The sequence below is a fragment of the Ylistrum balloti genome, unplaced genomic scaffold (assembly GCF_031769215.1).
Source record: "Ylistrum balloti isolate Yb309-2 unplaced genomic scaffold, AGI_CSIRO_Ybal_v1 Utg369624, whole genome shotgun sequence".
NCBI classification, from domain to species: Eukaryota; Metazoa; Mollusca; class Bivalvia; order Pectinida; family Pectinidae; genus Ylistrum; species Ylistrum balloti.
In genome coordinates, this window is record NW_026781893.1 from 1,123,504 (window position 1) to 1,144,153 (window position 20,650).

The window sequence follows — 20,650 nt, forward strand, 5'->3', positions numbered from 1 at the left end:
CTGCTATGTTCTTATCTATCTTGTACCTATACGAAAAACTGTCTGATCCACGACACGCTCTTCACTCGATTCCTCATGTATATCGATATATCGGTGAGTTTGTAATTGTAAATTAATAAGAAAGTTTTGATGAAAATAATTATTAATTTCTTGGAGGACTAAATCATGTAGCATATCTAAGTCAAGAATATGCTGGGGCATTTTTCAATTTACACTTCTTCATAGATCAGTGATCAGTCGCACAGGATGTCCGTCACAAACTGTAACATATACAATACAGTACTCACATAGTTACAAGTACGACCGTCCCCTTCCATTCCATCTGCACATGTACAATTTACATATCCAGTTATCATATCACCAGTAGTCATCTGTAAATGGAAGCGTTGCGTGAGGTTTGCGTTTAGATAGTTTCATCTTATAAGAAATGTTTGTATCGGAACGTTTGGTATGTATCTAGATTTAACTCTGAAAGTTAGATCTAAAGAATGAATGACTGACTTGAAAACTCCTAATTCGTATTGAACTTTATTCTGCACAAGTAAGCAGCATCGCCAAGATTGATGACCTTGGTCCAGTGGTAAGAAGAACGCTAAGATTACAGATTAGATTACAAAAAGTACTTTACCAAAAATTGACAAGTTGCGTTGTGATGACATCCTCCGTTTTTTATCACACAAGGTTCGTCACAAGCACTTCCGTCTCCAATGTAACCCGGTTTACAAATACATGTTGTGGTCCCTGACGACTCATCACAGTGCGCATTCTGACTACAACCGCCATTGTTAAAGGCGCAACTCCGACCTACAATAAGTAAATATAGTAGTCTACATAAACATTCGTTTAAGAGACGGCGATTGCTAACACTAGCATGACAGATAGTACTTAGGAAATCAATCCTCTAATATTTGAATAGCATTTGAGTAATAAAAAATTAAAAGGATGAATATAATCTTAGTAGGACAACTTCACAACAGAATTTAAGCCTTGCAGATAGTATAATTGACATTTAGGTCTGTACATGTTGAAGTGACGAAATTCAATCATACCAAGTATAAACAAATGTTTGATACCTATATTTTCTCATTGATATTCCATCTACACTTTGTAGATCTATATATGTGAAATATACTTTGTACCTTTTTAAATTTCAGATTTAAGTGTAAGATATTTGAAATCATCATAATGATATATATTTAAAAATGAGTTGTTTCTCTTGTGTTACAATTTCTTTTGAGTTGCTTGCTTCCCTATCTCATAGATATACTTTGTACTGCTGCGTCCTTAAGTGTCGGAGAAAACTTGAATAGATTGCTGATGAACAATCTATTTGCCTTATGTATTTATACAAATGTCAATGAATTTATTCAACATTGAAATTGAAACCTGTAACCCCTGTCACAATCCTGAATAAAGCTGTTGCTGAATGGAAGACTTCGAATTATACAATTTGAGAAGTGTGTGAGTAAACGACTAGGTCGAACTGCTCAAAATACTTTTTCACTTTCCTTCTAAATATCTCATTTAAGTGTCCGTTTTTACAATTACAATTTATCTATTCTTTTAAATCATAAGTGTCTAATGTATTGTCAAATATTGTTTATGATTTGACTTACAACGAACTTCTCTGATCTCTAGGATGGTTTTAGATTCTTGACCAACCTATTGTTGTAGAAATATCAAAGGAAGGCACCACACAGGTAAAGAACAAGATAGTTCCATAAGGTCGAACTCGAACTTGCTATTAGGAACTTTTTATTGAATTTTGGTAACCCATCTATTAGATTTGATATTTAGTTCCGAAATTGATATAATCATTTGATGTCACATAGGACTTTATGACATCATGAATGTCAGCAGTAGTTAAAACAAGAGGGATTCTATTTTAATGATACTTGATAAAACAATATACAATTATAGCATTTTAATGCTTATGGTATAATCCCAAGCATCTTTTTGCATAGTGTTCACTACAGCGTCATAAATACAGTATCTTTCATATAACATCGTATTGCACTTTCGCGAAACTTGATTTCGACAAATCTGATTGACTGAAAATACGCAATGACAAAGAGCACTTTCAGCATCTGATACAGAAATGAAAATTTAATAAATTTACTAGGGCACATATCATCATGCTATTAAAGAGTTCTGAAAGGTTTCCTTGAAATCCATCTTCCGTTGTACAAGAATCGAACATGTTATAACCAGGTTAGACTCAATAATGTTTTAACTATATTTATACGAACCACACGATTGGACGGTGTTGTTAACCTCACAGAACTGACATGCATTTCCACTGAAGCCAGGATAGCACTGACAGGTACCATTGCCATCTAAACCATCGTCACATACGCCATTATCATTGCAGGGGAAATCCGGACCTCCAGGACATTCTGCAATATGACCATACCAGGCCTTATTAGTGAGATCATTATATTAACATACACACACGTCGTAATTCTTTAATTATGAGGACATATTTCGACACGCTGATATTTAGTAAACCTTTTGGTCTCTCCAACATACGTTCAGACATCGGGACATGTTTCGATACGCTGATATTATTGCCTATATATTTCAATATCTGGTCTAATGTGTTTATATATCCAGGCTCTCTACAACATATGGACAGATATAGGGGCATGTTTCGACCCCAGAACCTTTAGTACAAATATACAATACTGCATCGTATGAATAGGATCACGACAAGTTTCAACCTCCAACCCATTCAGCTTGGTAACGATATCAGGCTATTCTAAAGCATAACTATACCTTCTTCTTTTTACATCGTAATGAAATCGGGGGCAAGGTTCTACACACATACAAAATGTGCAGAATCTCAAGTGCCAATTACAAAACTCGTTTAAACGGAAATTTTTAATTGATAATGACAAATCCTTTAAGGGGTTGATAATACATAGCATTGATCTTTGACTTCAAATATTGAACATGTTTTAATTTCACACAGAAATACTTAATTGATTCTATGAGGTAGTCTTAGAATAACTAATTGATCTATGACCGATCAGGCCCTTTAAGTATATCATCTGACCATATACAGTTAAAATGAAGTGAAATGTAGGCTTGATAACCATAAGTAAAAATAATTACACGCCACAGCAATGGGGTTATGAATTTATTATTTTTGCAGAAATGAATTTAATTTTTCATCCATAATTTTATAAAAAAAAGGGAATAAATTTAAGCTTGACAACAACAAACATTTTGAAGTCTTCAAATTAAACACATATAGTTTACAATCGCAAAACAATCAGATATACAGGTAATATTAGCAATCGTAACCTACATGCCTTGTTCTAATTTAATGATATGTGCCTGACGTTCTTATGAAATAATTAAACGATTTTTTTTGGTAAATCATGTGACTTTGGGTCCCTTTCCTACATGGTTTTTGACATTTATTTCGAGTAATTTGGGTTTTTTATTTATGTCCTTGGCATCAAGTCATAAATAGAAGTAAAAGCTGTATGTTAAACTCTACTCTATCTAGTTGTATATTTGTATTGAAACGTTCTATTCACTGGTTTGTCTTTTGTGCAATCTTCTGTACATCGTGGAGACTTTATATATAGATCATAACATATCTTTCAATGTGCTTTCTTAAAACGATACAAACAGTATCCTAGGATATCTCGGATCATTTGATATATGGAGACGAAAACTATTGTTTTGGAAAATATTGTGTTTAGGAAGTACTAAGTTTTAAGGAAAAAGCTTTTTATAATTAGATTGTGCCAATTTATGTATAGTGGTTCATCATCCGCTCAAGCAGGATTTCTGCCTGATATATATAACATGATAGTCAAATTTCACATAGAGTCTTTCATTAATTATTATATCTTTACTACATTCGTACCACCGACAATGTGTTGGAAACGTTTCATTAATAACTTTGTTTATGACTTTTATTTTATAAGATGGAAAGATAAACTTAAAACACGTGAAGAACTCCAGAAATATGCCACTATCCACAGTGAGCAGGGTACCAACCCGATATTGCATTTAAGCACCAAACGAATTTGGCAAAAATAAATATGGGATTTAGTAGAATTATTTAAGTACTCGTTATCCAGCGAAAACGAAACAGTTGAAATGTAAGATTTGTAATAAAATAAGCAGTGATATTATGCTACATTTTATTCTTGAATGCCCTGGTTTATACCTAAGTCGGGATAAAATGATGGATGGTGATGTAAATGCGATTGAGATTTTGTCATATATAAAATTTTCAGAATTAAGCATTGAAGATCAATGTTGTTTTTTTGCTTGGTGATCGCTCACAAGTATGTTTGACTGATACAGAATGGGAAACTCTGATGATAAACATGGCTAGAAATATCAAAGGTATGGCCTGTGAAATGGAAAGCCTAATATTATAGTCGTTAACATATAATGTATGTCTAAGTATTTAAATCAATAATGTAAAGATTGTGTTGTAAGTAGTTTAAAATAATGAATTGTTCATGTAAAAAGTAATCATAAGAATATCAAAAAACATTGTACATATACTTTCAAATGTATTTACGTATAAAATACGACTTATTTTGTATAATGTTTTGACAAGATATGAAATCTCTGCAAGGAGGAAATAAAGAAAGCCTGTCTGTCTGTCTGTCTGTCTGTCTGTCTGTATGTCTCTATCTAGTTGTATATTTGTATTGAAAAGTTCTATTCACTGGTTTGTCTTTTGTGCAAGTTTCTGTACATCGTGGAGACTTTATATATAAATCATAACATATATTTCAATGTGCTTTCTTAAAACGATACAAACAGTATCCTACTTTAAAAAAAATACTTTTTTGTCTTCTGTGACTTAGCATTCATTCAGCTTTCATTTTGTAATATTTCGATTTCTACTCAAGCTAGATACAAGGAAACTATGAAATTTAGCCTGTTGCCGATGAATTTGACCAGATTAACATTGATCTTGACGTATGAATATATTCGTTACAGATTCAGTAAGCGGAGAAAACACTTACAAATGTTTGATGCTATTCTTTAGATAAAACTAATAAATTTTGCTCCAGATTTGCAAAATGTAAGTTGATAACGACAATATATATATCTATGTATAGTAGTTATTAATTCAAATCAAACTATAATATTATGGTGAATCTGAGGTAAACTGATATTGTTTCTTAATCCTCTTATTTAAAATGTCGAACTATATACGCAATCTCTTAGACTTGTACAAGTTCAAGTAACTGGGTTTGCATTCGTTCAAAATATTGAAAATAAATCGTATTAACTAATACATAAGAATTGAATTATACTTAAATTGTAAATCAATTCAATTTTAGATTAGGAAATATTAAAATGCTATTAACCGAAAACCTACAAAATAACATAATCAAAACTAAAACTCAAAATCTGTGTCAGAATGCTAAAATATGAACACATTATTGACACCAAATTAGGCGAGGTGATCCGAAATGGAACTTAATAACGAATTATTTGGGCAATCTATAATGTTCTCAGATAGGGTCCATGTTTATAGCAACAAAACGAAAAGTCTTACTGGAAAGCATTAAACACGTCATACCTAACATCGCACATAGCGTCATTCTGGTGACACAAGTTCATGAACATATTTCACCGTAATAATATGATAATAATGTTTGTGACACATGCATACTCACCAAGACAATCGTAACCATAGTAATGAGAGCAACATTGTCTTATCTACAACACAAATCAATTATCATAGCATCATTAAAATTGTTTAGGTTTTTATTAAATACTTTATGTATAATCTTGCCATTAAGATTGCTAGTTCTATACAAGAATCAAGAATTTATTGTCTATTTTGTTGCTTGCATGGACTGACGAAGATTAGCGAAAATGCACAAGCTTCAGTGCTCCAGTTCTTGACTGTTAATGTTTTCATCACTGACAAATGCACTGAACACCAGCATACTTTTTCTGAAATGTGATTATAATAGCTGTAATGGATTTCAAGACGTGACTTACGTATTCAATTTTCTCACAGATGCGCTGACATCCCATGCGAAACCTGTTCCGATAGAAACATGCTTTGATCAGTCTACCCGTTGTTTTCATTTTATATTCTTCGGGGCAGGGTAATTCGTCATCACTTCCACAGATTTTACACTCCCCCTGCATGTCAGACCAAAGCAGACATATAATTATTACTTATCTTTAAGAAAACAAATACCATCTTCTTTCCTTTACAGATGTGTCAATAGCCTCCAAAAACCTATTACACATTTGCTTTATTTTTTATATCATGAAATCACCGAAGTTTAGCGTTGCCCATCTTCTTTCAAAATAAAATTTTAGTCAACTATAGAGGACTTCTTAGTTCCGAAAATACATATAGTGTATATTACGTGCATTGAACAGTTTAGATCAGAAGATCATTTCACATTCATGTCTCTGAAGGAGGTTACAGTGATATTTGCATTATCAACACAAACGTATCATGATGAATGCTGTTATGAAACATGGTCTTTGTCACGTTCTTAATATCCCAATTGAAAACTATATCTCACTGAGATCCGGGAAAAATGTTCTCATTCCATATCTAGTTCAGGAAATCCTTATACGATCTAAATTATCATAATGACGAAGTAACATACAAACTAGTGACCTGTTTAGTCTTCCATTCCTATAATGCTTTGCGCGTGACAAATTATGAACCTGCTCGCACCCTTGCTGGTTTTTTTTAAGTATTAATATCAGTTGAGCTTTACAGTGTCAATAATGGCATGAAGATATCATTGATATATTCGCCTTTGCATATAATCTAGTTGCCCGAGATAATGACCTGTCCATTCCACATTAACATTAAATCACACTAACCACGCAGTATGCTACTCTACATTTTTGTGCCGTTTTCGTTTCGTTGATGTAGACTTGTCTGATTGGTTAAAGATGAAATGAATGTTATTAACATAACGTACATAAATGAATCAAAAGTGAAGATGACGTCACAAATGTGAAGGGTGAGGAGAACGATCAGTATACACAACAGCCCGATGGACGAATTAATGATGTATTGTATTGATAACTTAAATAGTTTCTCATATACTACCACTTCCTTTAGTTAACAAGTAGGAGTAGTGATAAATAACAAAAATATCACCTTTTCAGTTGATCAATTTCCTTATAATTAAATCTTAGTAGGCGGTAGTGTTATTTTTGTACTTAACCGCGAACCATATCTAATACTCACGTATGCAGTTGTAGTGTTCACGATGTCACATCTGTGGAGAGTAGGTACAAGTAGGCCATTTATTCCGTGAATCACGCCCCCCATAGTTAGTTTATCCGGCTCGGATATCAATACTCCATTGACAAGCACCTGTTGTGAACAAAGACACCTATACAATTTGCGTAATATGGTAAATTCTGTTTTGATTTCGACCTCTGTAGGTTTTTTTATCATAGACATTGGCTTTTTATTGTTGGCGAACGGGCGCTGCGATATTGTAAATAATGTTGTCTACTTACCATGTCACCTCTTACGTGGATACTTAGTGGGTGAGTAGATCCAAGCATGGTGTCCAATATCTCTCCATCATCAAACGACTCTGTAAGTCGGATATTCGGCAACAGATAGAAACTTAGGAAAGCTTGACTCTATAAACAGAATAACCGATGCCTTTTAATTACTGTCAAATATGGTGGAAATAGGGAAATGGAATCATCAAATAGATGTCAACATTTTCATTTTGGATATATAAAAAGAATGACTTAACAATATTTGCAAATTTATCATTAGAAATGTAATATATTAAATTAACATGATGATTATTTGATTTAAACCGGCGACTATTAAAATTGAATGTGTTTATAATATTCTTTTTATGTACTATTCAAATAAATAAATAAAGGCTCTCTAGATGCGGAGTCATGACACTGATTGTTTTATCACATAATTACAATGTTATCCGTGCAAAAAACACCTAGAAGAGCTATAATTGGTTTAATGTTTCCTTTGTTGCAATTGTGAAGTTATAACCTCATGAAGTCAAATAAAATGTGATATCACAAAAGAAAGGGAATAATAATATCTTCAATTTAGATTTAAATTAGTCTTATAATCAGTTGATTTTCTTAATAAATCATACCTGAGTTATGTGGTATACATCATTTTATAATCGTTTCCATTTCAAATCGTGTAAAGAAAACTCGTCACGAAGTTTTGCAGGATACCAAGCCGAATGATTGGTAAACTCAAACATTCTTTGACTTGTTTCATACATTTCATATGAAATGTAAACTAACGTAGCATCCTGTATTTCCGGGAACATAGTTTGATATTGTCTGATGTGTTTAGTACATTACATACATTATACCTTGTTAAGAATAGTTGAATTTTCTAACAAAAGTTTCTACGATGTTGGCTCTTTATATCCACAGTACCAGGTTTCAATGTGTTGTTTGATATGCTGTCATTGTTTCCTACAACGCTGGCATTATGCTATATTTTGTGTGTCAATATTAGCAAGACTTTCGACGTGTTGTTTGCTATGCTGTCGGATTTCTTATAACGTTGGCATCCTGATTTACCGTCGAGTATAAATGTTAACCAGACTGTCAATGTTTGCATCATGTTATACCATCAAATGTAAATGTCAACTAGATTGTCAATGTCTTGTTCATTATGATGATACTTTTTCCTATAACACTGGCGTTATGGAAGTAAATATTTACCACGACTTTCTCATTGTAGTACTTGCTTATTACGTCATTGTTAGGCACAAACAGCGTATAAGCATTCATTTCCAGTAGTTCATCATATAATGATTTGCTCTGTAACAAATAAATACAACTATATACCATCTGCTTTGATAATCCATGAACAATATATAACCAATATCAAAAGCTTTGTTATGCTTTTAGAAGAAACACACTGTCCTATTAATCTGATAAGATATGGTTGATTGATTTTTGTTTTCGTTTGTTTGAGACAGGCTATGTCATTAAAATTGGAGTAATTTACCCACCATTATTCACTTACAGACAAATGTTAAGCACACAATTTGAAGCTGAATTTTTACGAATTTTAACAAACAAATTATCAATGTGCCAAACATGCAATCAGAAAAAAAGGTATAGATATTCAGTATTAGAATATTTGGAAACTTTGGCTGTGGTTTGTTCAGCAGTAGATATTTTAAATAAAAAAGAAGACAATCATTTTTACGATGACTGACTTGATGATAAAAGTAGTATGTACAAAGAGAGTTGAGAACATTATAGATAAATAATCACTTTCTTTCTATTATCAACACAGACACACAAGTAATTTGAACATTTCTTAATACAAATTTAGGGCTTGATAGTAGAGCTAAAAATAGAAAGATTTTTAAAAAGTTTACTATACCTCCAATAAACTTCCAAAACGTGAATACTTTGGATGTTGTGAAAAGAACGTTCTCACATCAGGGGATTCCTCAGCATAGAAGGGCGTCTCAATGGCCTTTTGAATTTGGATGCATAATATTTATTCAGCAGGAATATATTTTTTCTATGATAATTGAGTGTGATCAAAGGCAAGCAACGCCTGCTTACTGTAATAACTTTAAAAGATAATAAATATCGTATACAACACAGCTCTCACAAAATACATTGATGGTATAAAGCAATTATGTCACAAATACTGTATTTAGCATAGGAGAGCTTAGTAATTATATACTGTGTGTAATTTGGCATTTTCTTACAAACTTGTACCGTACGATATGAAGGAGGGGTATTGTCATTATCAACCGTTTGTATTGCAGTATTGCCTGTCACTACATACAGTCGGTAATTTTCAATTTGTTTGCTTACTGTAGCATGTGTATAAACTGTCTGTAATTAGGAAGTAGATTTAATACCATATATGGTCCATGAAGCAAAGTCGATGTACATTATCTTATTTATCTTACTTTGCTTTCATCACAATGGTTTGTAATACGGATTCGGTTTGTTTCTACAGTCATCTTACTTTATATGATGTATAGAAACTGCATACCCTGTCTATAATGTGCACATAACCGTTCGCTGTCTCATGGGACTCTACTATCCTGGACCATTGTTTAGATGTTCTTTTTCCAGACAGGAAAAGAGACTGAAACAAAAATATTTAACATGAAGGATGTAGCATGACTAGATGCTTATTCATGGTTGAAAAAATAATGATGATAAGCTGATGATGATAATGCTAGATACGTGTTATGTACTGATAAGAAATGGAAAGCTGTTTAATGGTTTCAACCTCCCTACTGTGCATTTTTCATTTTGGGATAGCAGCAATCCATAAATCCCCAACATAGAGCGTTTAAAGGTTGCAGTTGATTCGATATTCAAGGGCCTGTCAGCAATATCACGATTTTCTCCTGCAAGGTGTCGTCTATGACAGAAAAACGCACATAGCATAGCGTTTTAAAAATGCAGATTGATGAAAATTATGTCGAACATTTACAGTCGTCATAGAGATTTAATTTCAGGATTATAGGGGTCTTTCTTTTGTTATTAGTTTGCCGTACTTTTATTGGATCTGTGTTTGGATTGTGATTCTGTTTACATGTTAGTATTTTCCTGTTGGTTTTACACTTGTAAAATCATTACAAATACAATAGAATCATTCGCGATTTGAAATGAAAGTAAAGCTAGACCGTTATTGGCAATAAGGATTAAAAGTCTACCTTTACTTTGCTTGGTAAAAACGAAGCAGAAGACACTTACAGCTGGTCTCTTTTTTCATGAGTCTCCATGTAAATAATTTTATGTTCATATTTTGCCTAGTTTTATGGAACTTGAGCTATGACTATGTTGCCAGGATAGTATTTTCGTCATGCTTTTACATAAGCTCCCATAGTCCATGTCCCTTATTAAAATAACCAAATTTTAGTTTTAGGCTATAAGAACAACCGATGTATCTTCTGTATTTAAATAATAAGGGAAATCATTATAATTCAAACGACGTCTACATTAAAAGGAATACCTGTCTGAAAATTTTTCTTCATCAATCTATAAATGCCAATGGCACAATATCAAATTCTACCAGATGTTTGCACAAATAACACATCTATCACAAATGCATGATAAACTGTACAGATAATGCTTTAACAAGTGAGACATCTTCCTAATCGCTTGATGATTAGAAAATATATATATACTGAACTAAACAATGTATGTGTTCCAATTTCCAAACGTTTTTTCTTGTTCCGGAATTTCGTCCGATTGTGCAAAAGATTGACAGCTGATGCGCCCTACTGAATGCTTTCAAAACAACGTAAAGTGCATGTGTATTTCTTGAACCGTGCCATCATTTGAGTTAATTAAAACTTAACATGCATGCTACGGCAAACCTCCGGGACTTTAAGTTAATCAGCAAAGCTAATCATCTGCAATCAAGTGAATAACACATTTTAAATACAAATGAAGAGTTAGATACATAAATGTCAAATAGCGAATTAAACTGCATCACAAAACGCCATTGTGGCCATTCAGGACTTATTTTAATGTTAGAATATGCATATTATTTTTATAATAGTGTTCCTTTCCGAGAATCAAACATATTTTGCCTTCATCTGAAATTATCTTTTAAATTATGAGAAAACCAGCTCATTTCAGCAATCGTATACCCGTAATGGATAGAATTGTGTGTCCTTAAGTGTTTCCATGATTTGATGGTTAGAATTTATACCTTTGATATCCAGTCGCGAATAGTAATTTGACCTGTATGCTGACACTGGGTATCGTTTGCTATTTTATCTATGTTACATGTGATAAAAAATCAGGTAAATGCCAAAACTCGCCTTACTGTCTTACTTTTCCATCATAACAATGTTGCTACATTTTTTAGATTTCTTAATTCTAATGTACTGTTTGTATCATTAAAAATGACGTCGTTTATAAATACATTGCTGTAGAATTACAATTAATACAAATACTTATTTTGTGTAAATGGGCGTTAGCAGATTAAACACTTTATAATATGAAAGAAATTAATTGGGGCGACATAAAAAAAAAGGAAAACACGTAATGCAAATGGTGCTAGATATTCAAAATCTTGTATGAGCTCGTGGGATATAGACGACAAATAAAAGGATACAACAAATAAAGTGTTACCATTCAGTATAGGCTACCTTCCACAAAATGGGTAACAATATCTAGTGTAATTCTCTTAACCTGCATGCCACGTTTGTATACCTTTAGATATTGTGCAGGCACGACAAAAATATATAAATTGTCCAACTTTGTAATATTAATTATTTAAACCGAAAATTCAGGAAATAAATCTGATTTTGGGTAAACGTTCACATCCCCCATGTATTTAAAATATTACTCGCCGATTTTAATTTTCCAAATTTCTAGATTTTTACATTTTAGACTTCTAACACCATAGACGGAGACTCATGAAAAAGAACAAGGAGAATTATACTAGGAGTTCCGGAAGTGTAAACATCTTGTATTATCAAGTGTCAAGTGAGAACACTGTATACAACAACTGAACAAACAGGCAAACAAACGAGCACCAAAAAAGTCAGCCAACAGAGGGATGCAGTTGGTTCCCATAGGTATGCCTATGTTCCACGCATTTTAATTGCAACTGTATGCATATTAAACAATAATAAATATCAGATACGAAGAAAATGGTGGAGGAAATGAAGATATTAATGTAGGTACTTAGTAAGAACAAAGGGAGAAATATGAAACATGGATGAAAGGTTCTACGAGAGTTTGGATCCGATGATAAAGTATTTACTTACATCGTTTACGTTGTGAATGTGTAAGAAAAACCCATCTGTAAGTGTTTCAAACTTGTCATATCCATCCACTGTTTCAAGAAGTTCCTGTGTGTTCTTCAATCCTGCCAACATATTTGACCTAAAAGGAAATGAACAAATGAAAGTAAAGTTGGAAACATGAGAATATAGAAGATCCTTTCAATATGAGATTATGTGAAAAAATCCATCAGGACTTTAGGACATGTGATGAAAGATGAGTTGGTGTTTTGCGCGCTCGAGCAATATGGTCGAGTGTTGATTGAAACTCTTCATACATAGTATGCATTTTGTATGGGACGACTGACCATAAAGCAAATCCTCTCTGGATCATAGTGGGATGTTTCGCAACGTATCATTATCAACACTTTGAATGTGTGGCTTTCGTTTTCTGATGATTCTTAAAACACTTAGTACAAATACCAAATATCATCAGTAACGTTATTGCCATATATAATCATGTGGTATCATATGTCCACTATCATTCAAAAAGCCAATGGGGTGATACACGTCAAAGCCAAAACCCAACACTTAGCACAAATAGTGAAATGTCGATCTTTGGGCAGGGTTATGGTAAGAGATGAAGCTATCTAAATGCTAAATAATTTTGAATGAACTGAATATGGAAGACATTCAAAATGTCATTTGTTCACAAAAAAAACACACAATGCTTGAAAACCAATAATATTGGCGGTATACTTACTGTTCTGTTTATCAATTTTTATGTTTTGTGGCAATCGCTTTCATACTTTAACAATTTTGTTACGTAATTAGTTAAATAGGCATTTGCGTCATCGATTTATTTAGATCAACAGCAAAACCAATGGAACCAACTTTGATGGCACAAAGCAATGTCTCAGTCAGTGGTCTCGATGAGTGAACAAATCTTAAGGCCCAACTCTAGGGGAAATAACACTGCCGGAAACCCCATCTTTTTAACAAAATTACATTAAATGAACTTGAAAAGTTAAATGTGTTATAAACCAGATTGCATTAAAATGTAGTTATATCTTCATTTATAAATTCTCTGCCATGTCACTGGGTTACTTAGTGAGTGGGTCAAACATACAAAAGAAAAGAAAGCAGACTGTCAGGATCCTCTAGGTAATGGGGAGGTAATCTGGAAAGCAGGATGGCCATGGCTGTGTTGGATGGCGCGAAAATAGTGTACTGATCTGTGGATGACAGTAGGATGTTTTCGTCCCTTGGCATATCCTGTCAACATAATTAAAGAATGAAAGAGGACGTTTTGCTGTTATTATAATACAAAGATAACTATAAAGTAACATCACACAGAGTTATATGACTCCTTATTCCATAGCAACATAACATACCGCAATTTGAAGCACTATTACAATGGTAACATTACATTAAAGTTACACGAAGTAATGTGATAATACGATGATCTCAGATGATCAAGCTTCGACCCTTATTTCATTTTCGTTTTCATACGAAATAGAAATATGAAGATTTTGCACAATATATATTAAATAATCAATTATATCATTTTTTTCTGAATTACAATAACTATTGGCTATGATTATTGCTTATACCCATCAGAATTGGGAAAGAACACAACAGTCTTCCCTACAGCTGCCTCTTACAGGGATCTGTTACATCAAGGTATATGATAAGCATGTTGATTTCATTTGCAGTTTTTTTTTTTTATTCTTTTTTTCCTGGATAGCTACAACTCCCTCAACCTATATCCACAGTTAAGGCTATATTTAAGAGGTCGTTCTCAATATAACGATGTCCATGAAAGATGTCGACATGTGGTAGACAATTTGAAATACAGCGTTTTGAGAAATGGAGGTTGATTAAATTACGTGAAAGCATTATAGTCGGTGCCATGCATCAATGGGAAATCAGCATGTTACAATTATTTCTTCACTAAAGGTTACTTTCACACCTGTGTGATAAAATTTGCTAAAGATCACCTGTAAAAGTTCTGCTAGTTTACTCAGTTCAGGAGTATCTTCTATAAACTTTAGAATAGTAGGTGAGCAGCTGTACCCATCGCCTCGATAGCCATCCCAGCATGTACAATTGTTAGTACCAGGCCCAAGTGGGGTACAATCAGCCTGACAAAAACAAATGGTGTCTGATCACTTTATTAGTATCACATTGATAATTAGCAGCTTAAAGCATTGCCTGTCGCAATACTACAAACTTAACAAGATTTGTACACAAGGCATGAATCATCGAGAATGTGTTTTATATAAAAATAGAACCTTAAAAAGGACATGTATCTCAAAATATAAAAATTGCAATAACATGGTCGTTAGCCTTAATGTACTTATGACATATTGAGCATCATACAACTTGTTTCTCAGTAACATTAACGTACCTTTGGATCACATCCGCCCATGTTCCATCTGCACATATTGTTAGGTATACAATGTGTTCCATTGCCATGAAAATTCAATTTGCAAGTACATAACGTCTGAGAATTAAAGAAAACAAATCTTCGTTAACGTCGCTTCAATACCAGATTTGATGATAACGTGAACAAACATAAAATTATGGGTTTTCGTAGACCCTTTTTCATTTGAGAATGTGGTGTTTCGTCCTTTTAATGATGCTGTGTTAGTTTATATTAGTGATTTATGTTTAACTAGCCTTGTGAGTGGATGAAGATTTCCATGTTCCATGTTTCCAAACAAACATACATGGAGTCGCTGGGCATCTCACCCCCATTTCAGAACCTCAGACGCTAACTTGATTGCTGTCACTCCATGTTATATTTGAATTTCATTACTAAGCATGTAAAATACATTACAGTGTTGTCTTATTTAGAAACAAATAATCTAGAACCTTTTCAAAAAAGAAATATTTCCCTGTTGCTGTGACAATATACCTTCATATCAGGCACCTTTAGCCTGCACACTGCATTTTCATGGCAGTCGCGGTGTGTATCACATGCTGTTCCGCGATAACAGTACTTGCCCGTCCCAACCCATCCTTCATGACATCGGCAGCTGCTAAACCCAGGCATCAAATACTTACAGATGGCCTACAGGACAAAAGCAAACAAAGACGAACAATCATTTACTGTACCATGTATGATAATTCATAGCATACAGCTACATCGAAATTTCACCTCATAACGTGCCTATAATATGTTAATGAGTATCATATAGTGAATGAATCCCTATTATCAGTCGAGTCATCATAAGTTACCTATCTATCATATCTATATATAAAAAGGTGTACAAAAACTAAATTGTCAAATACATCGATACCTAAGATAGGAGAATGACGACGAAAATATATATCGCAAGTCTACATACAAAATGAACTGATAAAGTCTTGACTTACAGTTATGTATGTAAAACTACTACAATATTCATATATCTTCGATATATTACCTGTGGATCACAGTCTCCTCTATTGGGTTGTTTACATGGATCAATAGGATTGCATGTCGTGTGGCCATCACCCTCAAATCCACGCATACAAGTACAACTATAAACAAAACCACCCACACAGGTTTATAAACACAGCCAGCCATACAGGTACATTTGTAAATAAACCGTTTCACAGATACATATACATAAAAAAACTATCCATAAAGAATAGCATCTAAACAAACATAAACATATAGGTAAATTTGTAGAAAATACCATCTATACTGGTACAAGAGTAAACATAACCACCCATACAGATAAATATTTAACCAAAACCACTCATTCATGTTAACAAAATCACCCATGCAGAAACATCTTTAAGCAAAACCACTTATTCATGTAAACAACACCATCCATATTGGAATATAATAAACAAAACCATATATATGTGTCTCTGACAACAATCACCAATACGCGTGCACCAGAACCTGTAAAAAGAACACATACTTTTCAGAGACACGTGCTTACAAGCACGCTCTTTCCTTTTGCTCGTTTTTGTCTAAGAAAACTCAAGTTATCGCATGAAAAATAATCTCCTATATATTATAACACTGTCTTCGACCTTCAAACCTCAAAAGCAATCCCACGGAAGCACTTTTGATCAGGAAACACTGTATCAACTTTGAGGTAGATCGGCCAAAGTGTACTCAGATTATCGCGGAGAAAATAACACTTTTCTATCTATCGTAACAGCGACCTTGACCTTTGACATTCGGACCTGAAAAGCAATCGCAAGCAAATACTATTGGTCAGAAAGCACTGTATGAAGTTTGAGGTTGATTGGCTAAAGAGAGCTGAAGTTATTAAGGGAAAAAACCTTTTTTTCTATTAACAGAAACAGTGACCTTGACTTTTGATCTTCGGATCTGAAAAGCACTCTCAAGTAAGCACATTTGACAAGAAAGCACTGTCTAAGGGTTGAGGTTGGTCGGCAAAATTGAACTCAAGTTCTCGCGAAAAAACATTTGTGCGGACGACGACGCCGACATAGTAATACCTTTGGCAGGCGACACAAAAAGAGGAACACAGATTGTTCTTATAGGCATTCCAATAGCCTGTTGAAAGATTTTATCACTGAACTCGACAAAGACTGATAAATTCCACCAGAAATTCGATCATTTTGGAACATTTTCTTCAGGTTGGTAATGTCAAGAGAATAGAAGTTCTTATAACGCAACAAGTAGAAGATAAGTCTGTGGCATTCCCATGACTACAAGATCACATTCATCAGACAAATGGCCAGTGTGGAGTTTACTAGCACTGACGTACCTAGTGTAAGAGATGGTAAAGAATGGACCAACTTTCTTCTGTTGTACTCCAAGGTCGAAAATAGTGTGAGGAGACGGTAAACAGATTATAGTTCAATTTTCCTAGCCCATGATATTATTTGCTGTGTTGAATGATCTGTAACTGCAGATTTATTTGTATAGGACTTATAATGTTTTCGCTCTGATATAGTGTTTATAATATTCATTAATTTTGAATCTCCTGCCTGTTAATCTGGTATTTTTAGTTTATTACCTGTTTACCATCTTGGTTAAGTCACTAGAAGATCCAGCTATAAAACTGTTTTTAGATAAACTCTTGTGAAGTTTAGAAATCCAGTATAAACATGGGAGGTCCGAACATTTATCATTAATTGACAATTGACATCTAACAAGACCATCCTAAAGTACACCTACGACTTTTTTTTTTTTAATTTTGAAATATTTTCATTCAGCAAGAAATAAATATGCGGCAAATATACATCAAGATATATTGCTATTATTTTTTGTTAACCCATTACATTAATCCATTTGTAAGAAACATCAATGCCAAATTTACCAGTACTATATCAGATTGATCTGATATCAAAATAAACAAAAATAAAGTGATTAATAAAATAAAATATTTTGCATTTAGCTTTCTAACATCAGTCCTTATTTACCCGCCAAATATTCAAAATAAACAATTTGGGATCTCATGCTGATGAATCACAAGAGATCACAATGGACAAGGCTATCGTGAAGAAATCAACACCCAGATTAAACACAACGGAACAAATACAGTTTTGGAGTTTGTTTCTGGTCATACAACATATATGGAAGCCTGTGTGTGAAAATACATAAACAAAAAAATAAATATCAACATTTCATAAGAGGTTCAATTCACACCCTAATTAGATGGAAACATGGCAAACTATGTAAATGAGGCCCCGAGGAAAATACAAGGAGAATCAAACCAAGTGGTCCTAAAAGGGTATGCGTCTACTTCAGCAACAACTCTCGCCATACAAATTTTGGTCACTCCAAAAATACCAGGATCCAGCCAAATCAACAGCCTCAACTACTACAGCTAGTATCTTACCTACTGCGCATTTGGGAAACAACTGTTCCAGCGGGACAAAAGGCGTACACGTGACATAATTTAGATAATCCCCTGGGACATTTTTTCACGGTTTTGTCGCAATTCTTCCCTCGAACGTTTGGAGCACAGGTTCCTCTTTTGCACTGGCCAGTCCCTTTAATCCCATTATCACAACGACCACGAATGCATGTACACTCTGTAAGGTAATCGGTACATCGCAGCGTAAACAACTTTCTGGCAGCAAAATGGATACACATTTATTTTGTTTTAGTTATTGCATAAACTTGCATCCATGTACAGGTAAAACGTTCTTGTCTTTCCAAAGAAAAAATATCAAATAATGAATAAATTTTGGAAACTGGATAAAAACAACCGTCCGATATATTGTCAAGATACGGGCATAATCGTGTACAATACAAATGGAACATTTTTAATCTGACTACAATAAATGTCCTGAATGAAATCTGCTATTACAATTGGACTTAAACAACAAAATGTATGGCTGAAATGAAGTCATTATTAATGGATATGTATATCGTTACGTACGGAATATCCAATAGTTGACAATGATCACTTACTTTGTGTACAGTTTTCTCCAAATTTGTCTTCAATTTCACACTGTTGGCATGCTTTACCTGTGAATCCACTGAAGCACGTACATGTGCCCGACTCTGTACACTATATAAAAATAAACCGTTCCTATGTCATGGATATATATACTGCCAACCATAAAAACCTAGATACTTTTTCAAGTATATAGAAATGAACCTAAGTCTATTTCAAAGTATGCATTTTTCAATTGATAACTTAATCATTTTATGGCTTGACAATAATGAATGTATTTTGTTTGTCAAAGATAAATAAAAACAAGAGATCTTTTGCAAAAGTAGCGATAATAATCTTTAAATGCCAAATCCAAAATGGTCAACTGGCCATTTTGTTTTTTTGTGATCGGTCCTAGGGACCAAGGTAAATAAAGACATGAAATTTTAGAGAGATCCCTTCCGTGCTTCTTAAGAAAAAGCGATAACAAACTTAACTAAACGAAATCCAAGACGACCACCTGTCCGCCATTAGTTGTTTTGATCAGTCACAAAATCAAATGGCCAGAACAAGGGATCATGGGGAAACTCCACATGAAATTTGAAAAAATACATATAAAGTATGCGGTAGTTCTGAAGAAATAGCGATAACAAACTCTCAAAGTCAAAATACAAGATGGCCTCTTGTCGGCCATTTTATTTTTCTGATGAGTCTGAAAATCAGACAGTCACAACAAGCGCTAAAGAGAAACCTACATCGGAAACCTACACATGAAACTTGAGAAAGATCCATACAGTATATAATAAAAGTTGTTTTGGTGCGTTGTGCGTTTTCACAACTGTAGATTAAATAGCATTAATCTGGTAAGTCGCCAACACCAAGTTAAAAAAAACAACACGATTGTTTAAGTTCTTCACCGCTCGATATCTACCTATTCATCTAACTGGTAAATAGTGCTGTCGGAGGTTTTTTCATTTGTTGGTACGAAGAGAAAGAGTACTAAAAGAATTAAAACCTTACAGATTGACGTCATTCTGACGCATTTTTAAAGACTAAGTACTAAGTAGTATGTATTTTATAACAAAACAAAAAAAAATAATCGCGATAGTTTATGATGATGATGTCAATCGTTAATACTTTACCTTTCCATTACCATTACACGGGTTAAAAAAGCCCCCTGGACAAGGATGACAATCGTCGCCATGGAAACCCTTACAACATTGCTTCTTCTGTAAAGTAAAGGGGTAGAATTATATGTGGCGTTTACCTATAACATCTAACTATAAGGCGTATGAAGTTGTTGTGTTTGTAAACTAAACAAGGTATGTGTTACATACTTACCACAGTTGTCCTGTTGCACACTTTAGCACAACCGTCAATGTTCCGTAGCAACACAAGATCAAAGAATTGGCAGCTCTGCACCCTAGCCTGCACCGTAAATCATATTGTTGATATTAACAAAACAAGAGATGAGCACATTTGTATAGTTTTATCGGGAATTGATACTTTTACATGGCGAATAACACTTCATGATACCAAAATCACAACATAGTGTCTTTTGGGAAGGAAAGATTAAAAAAATCATCT

At 33.7% G+C, this 20,650-nt stretch overlaps 1 protein-coding gene across 1 annotated transcript in view; it reads right to left on the bottom strand.

The window, feature by feature from the left end:
* Positions 1 to 20,650, bottom strand: part of LOC132550968 (stabilin-2-like) — a 54,572-nt gene that overhangs the window by 3,958 nt on the left and 29,964 nt on the right. The window contains exons 18-37 of the mRNA XM_060215072.1: positions 20,405 to 20,491; positions 20,206 to 20,292; positions 19,099 to 19,198; positions 18,521 to 18,716; positions 16,136 to 16,232; positions 15,625 to 15,780; positions 15,115 to 15,210; positions 14,705 to 14,848; positions 13,834 to 13,979; positions 12,750 to 12,867; positions 10,007 to 10,102; positions 9,377 to 9,472; positions 8,704 to 8,802; positions 7,498 to 7,626; positions 7,220 to 7,348; positions 5,995 to 6,141; positions 5,664 to 5,706; positions 2,250 to 2,396; positions 629 to 804; positions 288 to 371 (exon numbers count right to left, since the gene is read on the bottom strand). Coding sequence (XP_060071055.1) covers positions 288 to 371; positions 629 to 804; positions 2,250 to 2,396; positions 5,664 to 5,706; positions 5,995 to 6,141; positions 7,220 to 7,348; positions 7,498 to 7,626; positions 8,704 to 8,802; positions 9,377 to 9,472; positions 10,007 to 10,102; positions 12,750 to 12,867; positions 13,834 to 13,979; positions 14,705 to 14,848; positions 15,115 to 15,210; positions 15,625 to 15,780; positions 16,136 to 16,232; positions 18,521 to 18,716; positions 19,099 to 19,198; positions 20,206 to 20,292; positions 20,405 to 20,491 — 2,373 coding nt within the window. The remainder of the gene's footprint in view (positions 1 to 287; positions 372 to 628; positions 805 to 2,249; positions 2,397 to 5,663; positions 5,707 to 5,994; positions 6,142 to 7,219; positions 7,349 to 7,497; positions 7,627 to 8,703; positions 8,803 to 9,376; positions 9,473 to 10,006; positions 10,103 to 12,749; positions 12,868 to 13,833; positions 13,980 to 14,704; positions 14,849 to 15,114; positions 15,211 to 15,624; positions 15,781 to 16,135; positions 16,233 to 18,520; positions 18,717 to 19,098; positions 19,199 to 20,205; positions 20,293 to 20,404; positions 20,492 to 20,650) is intronic.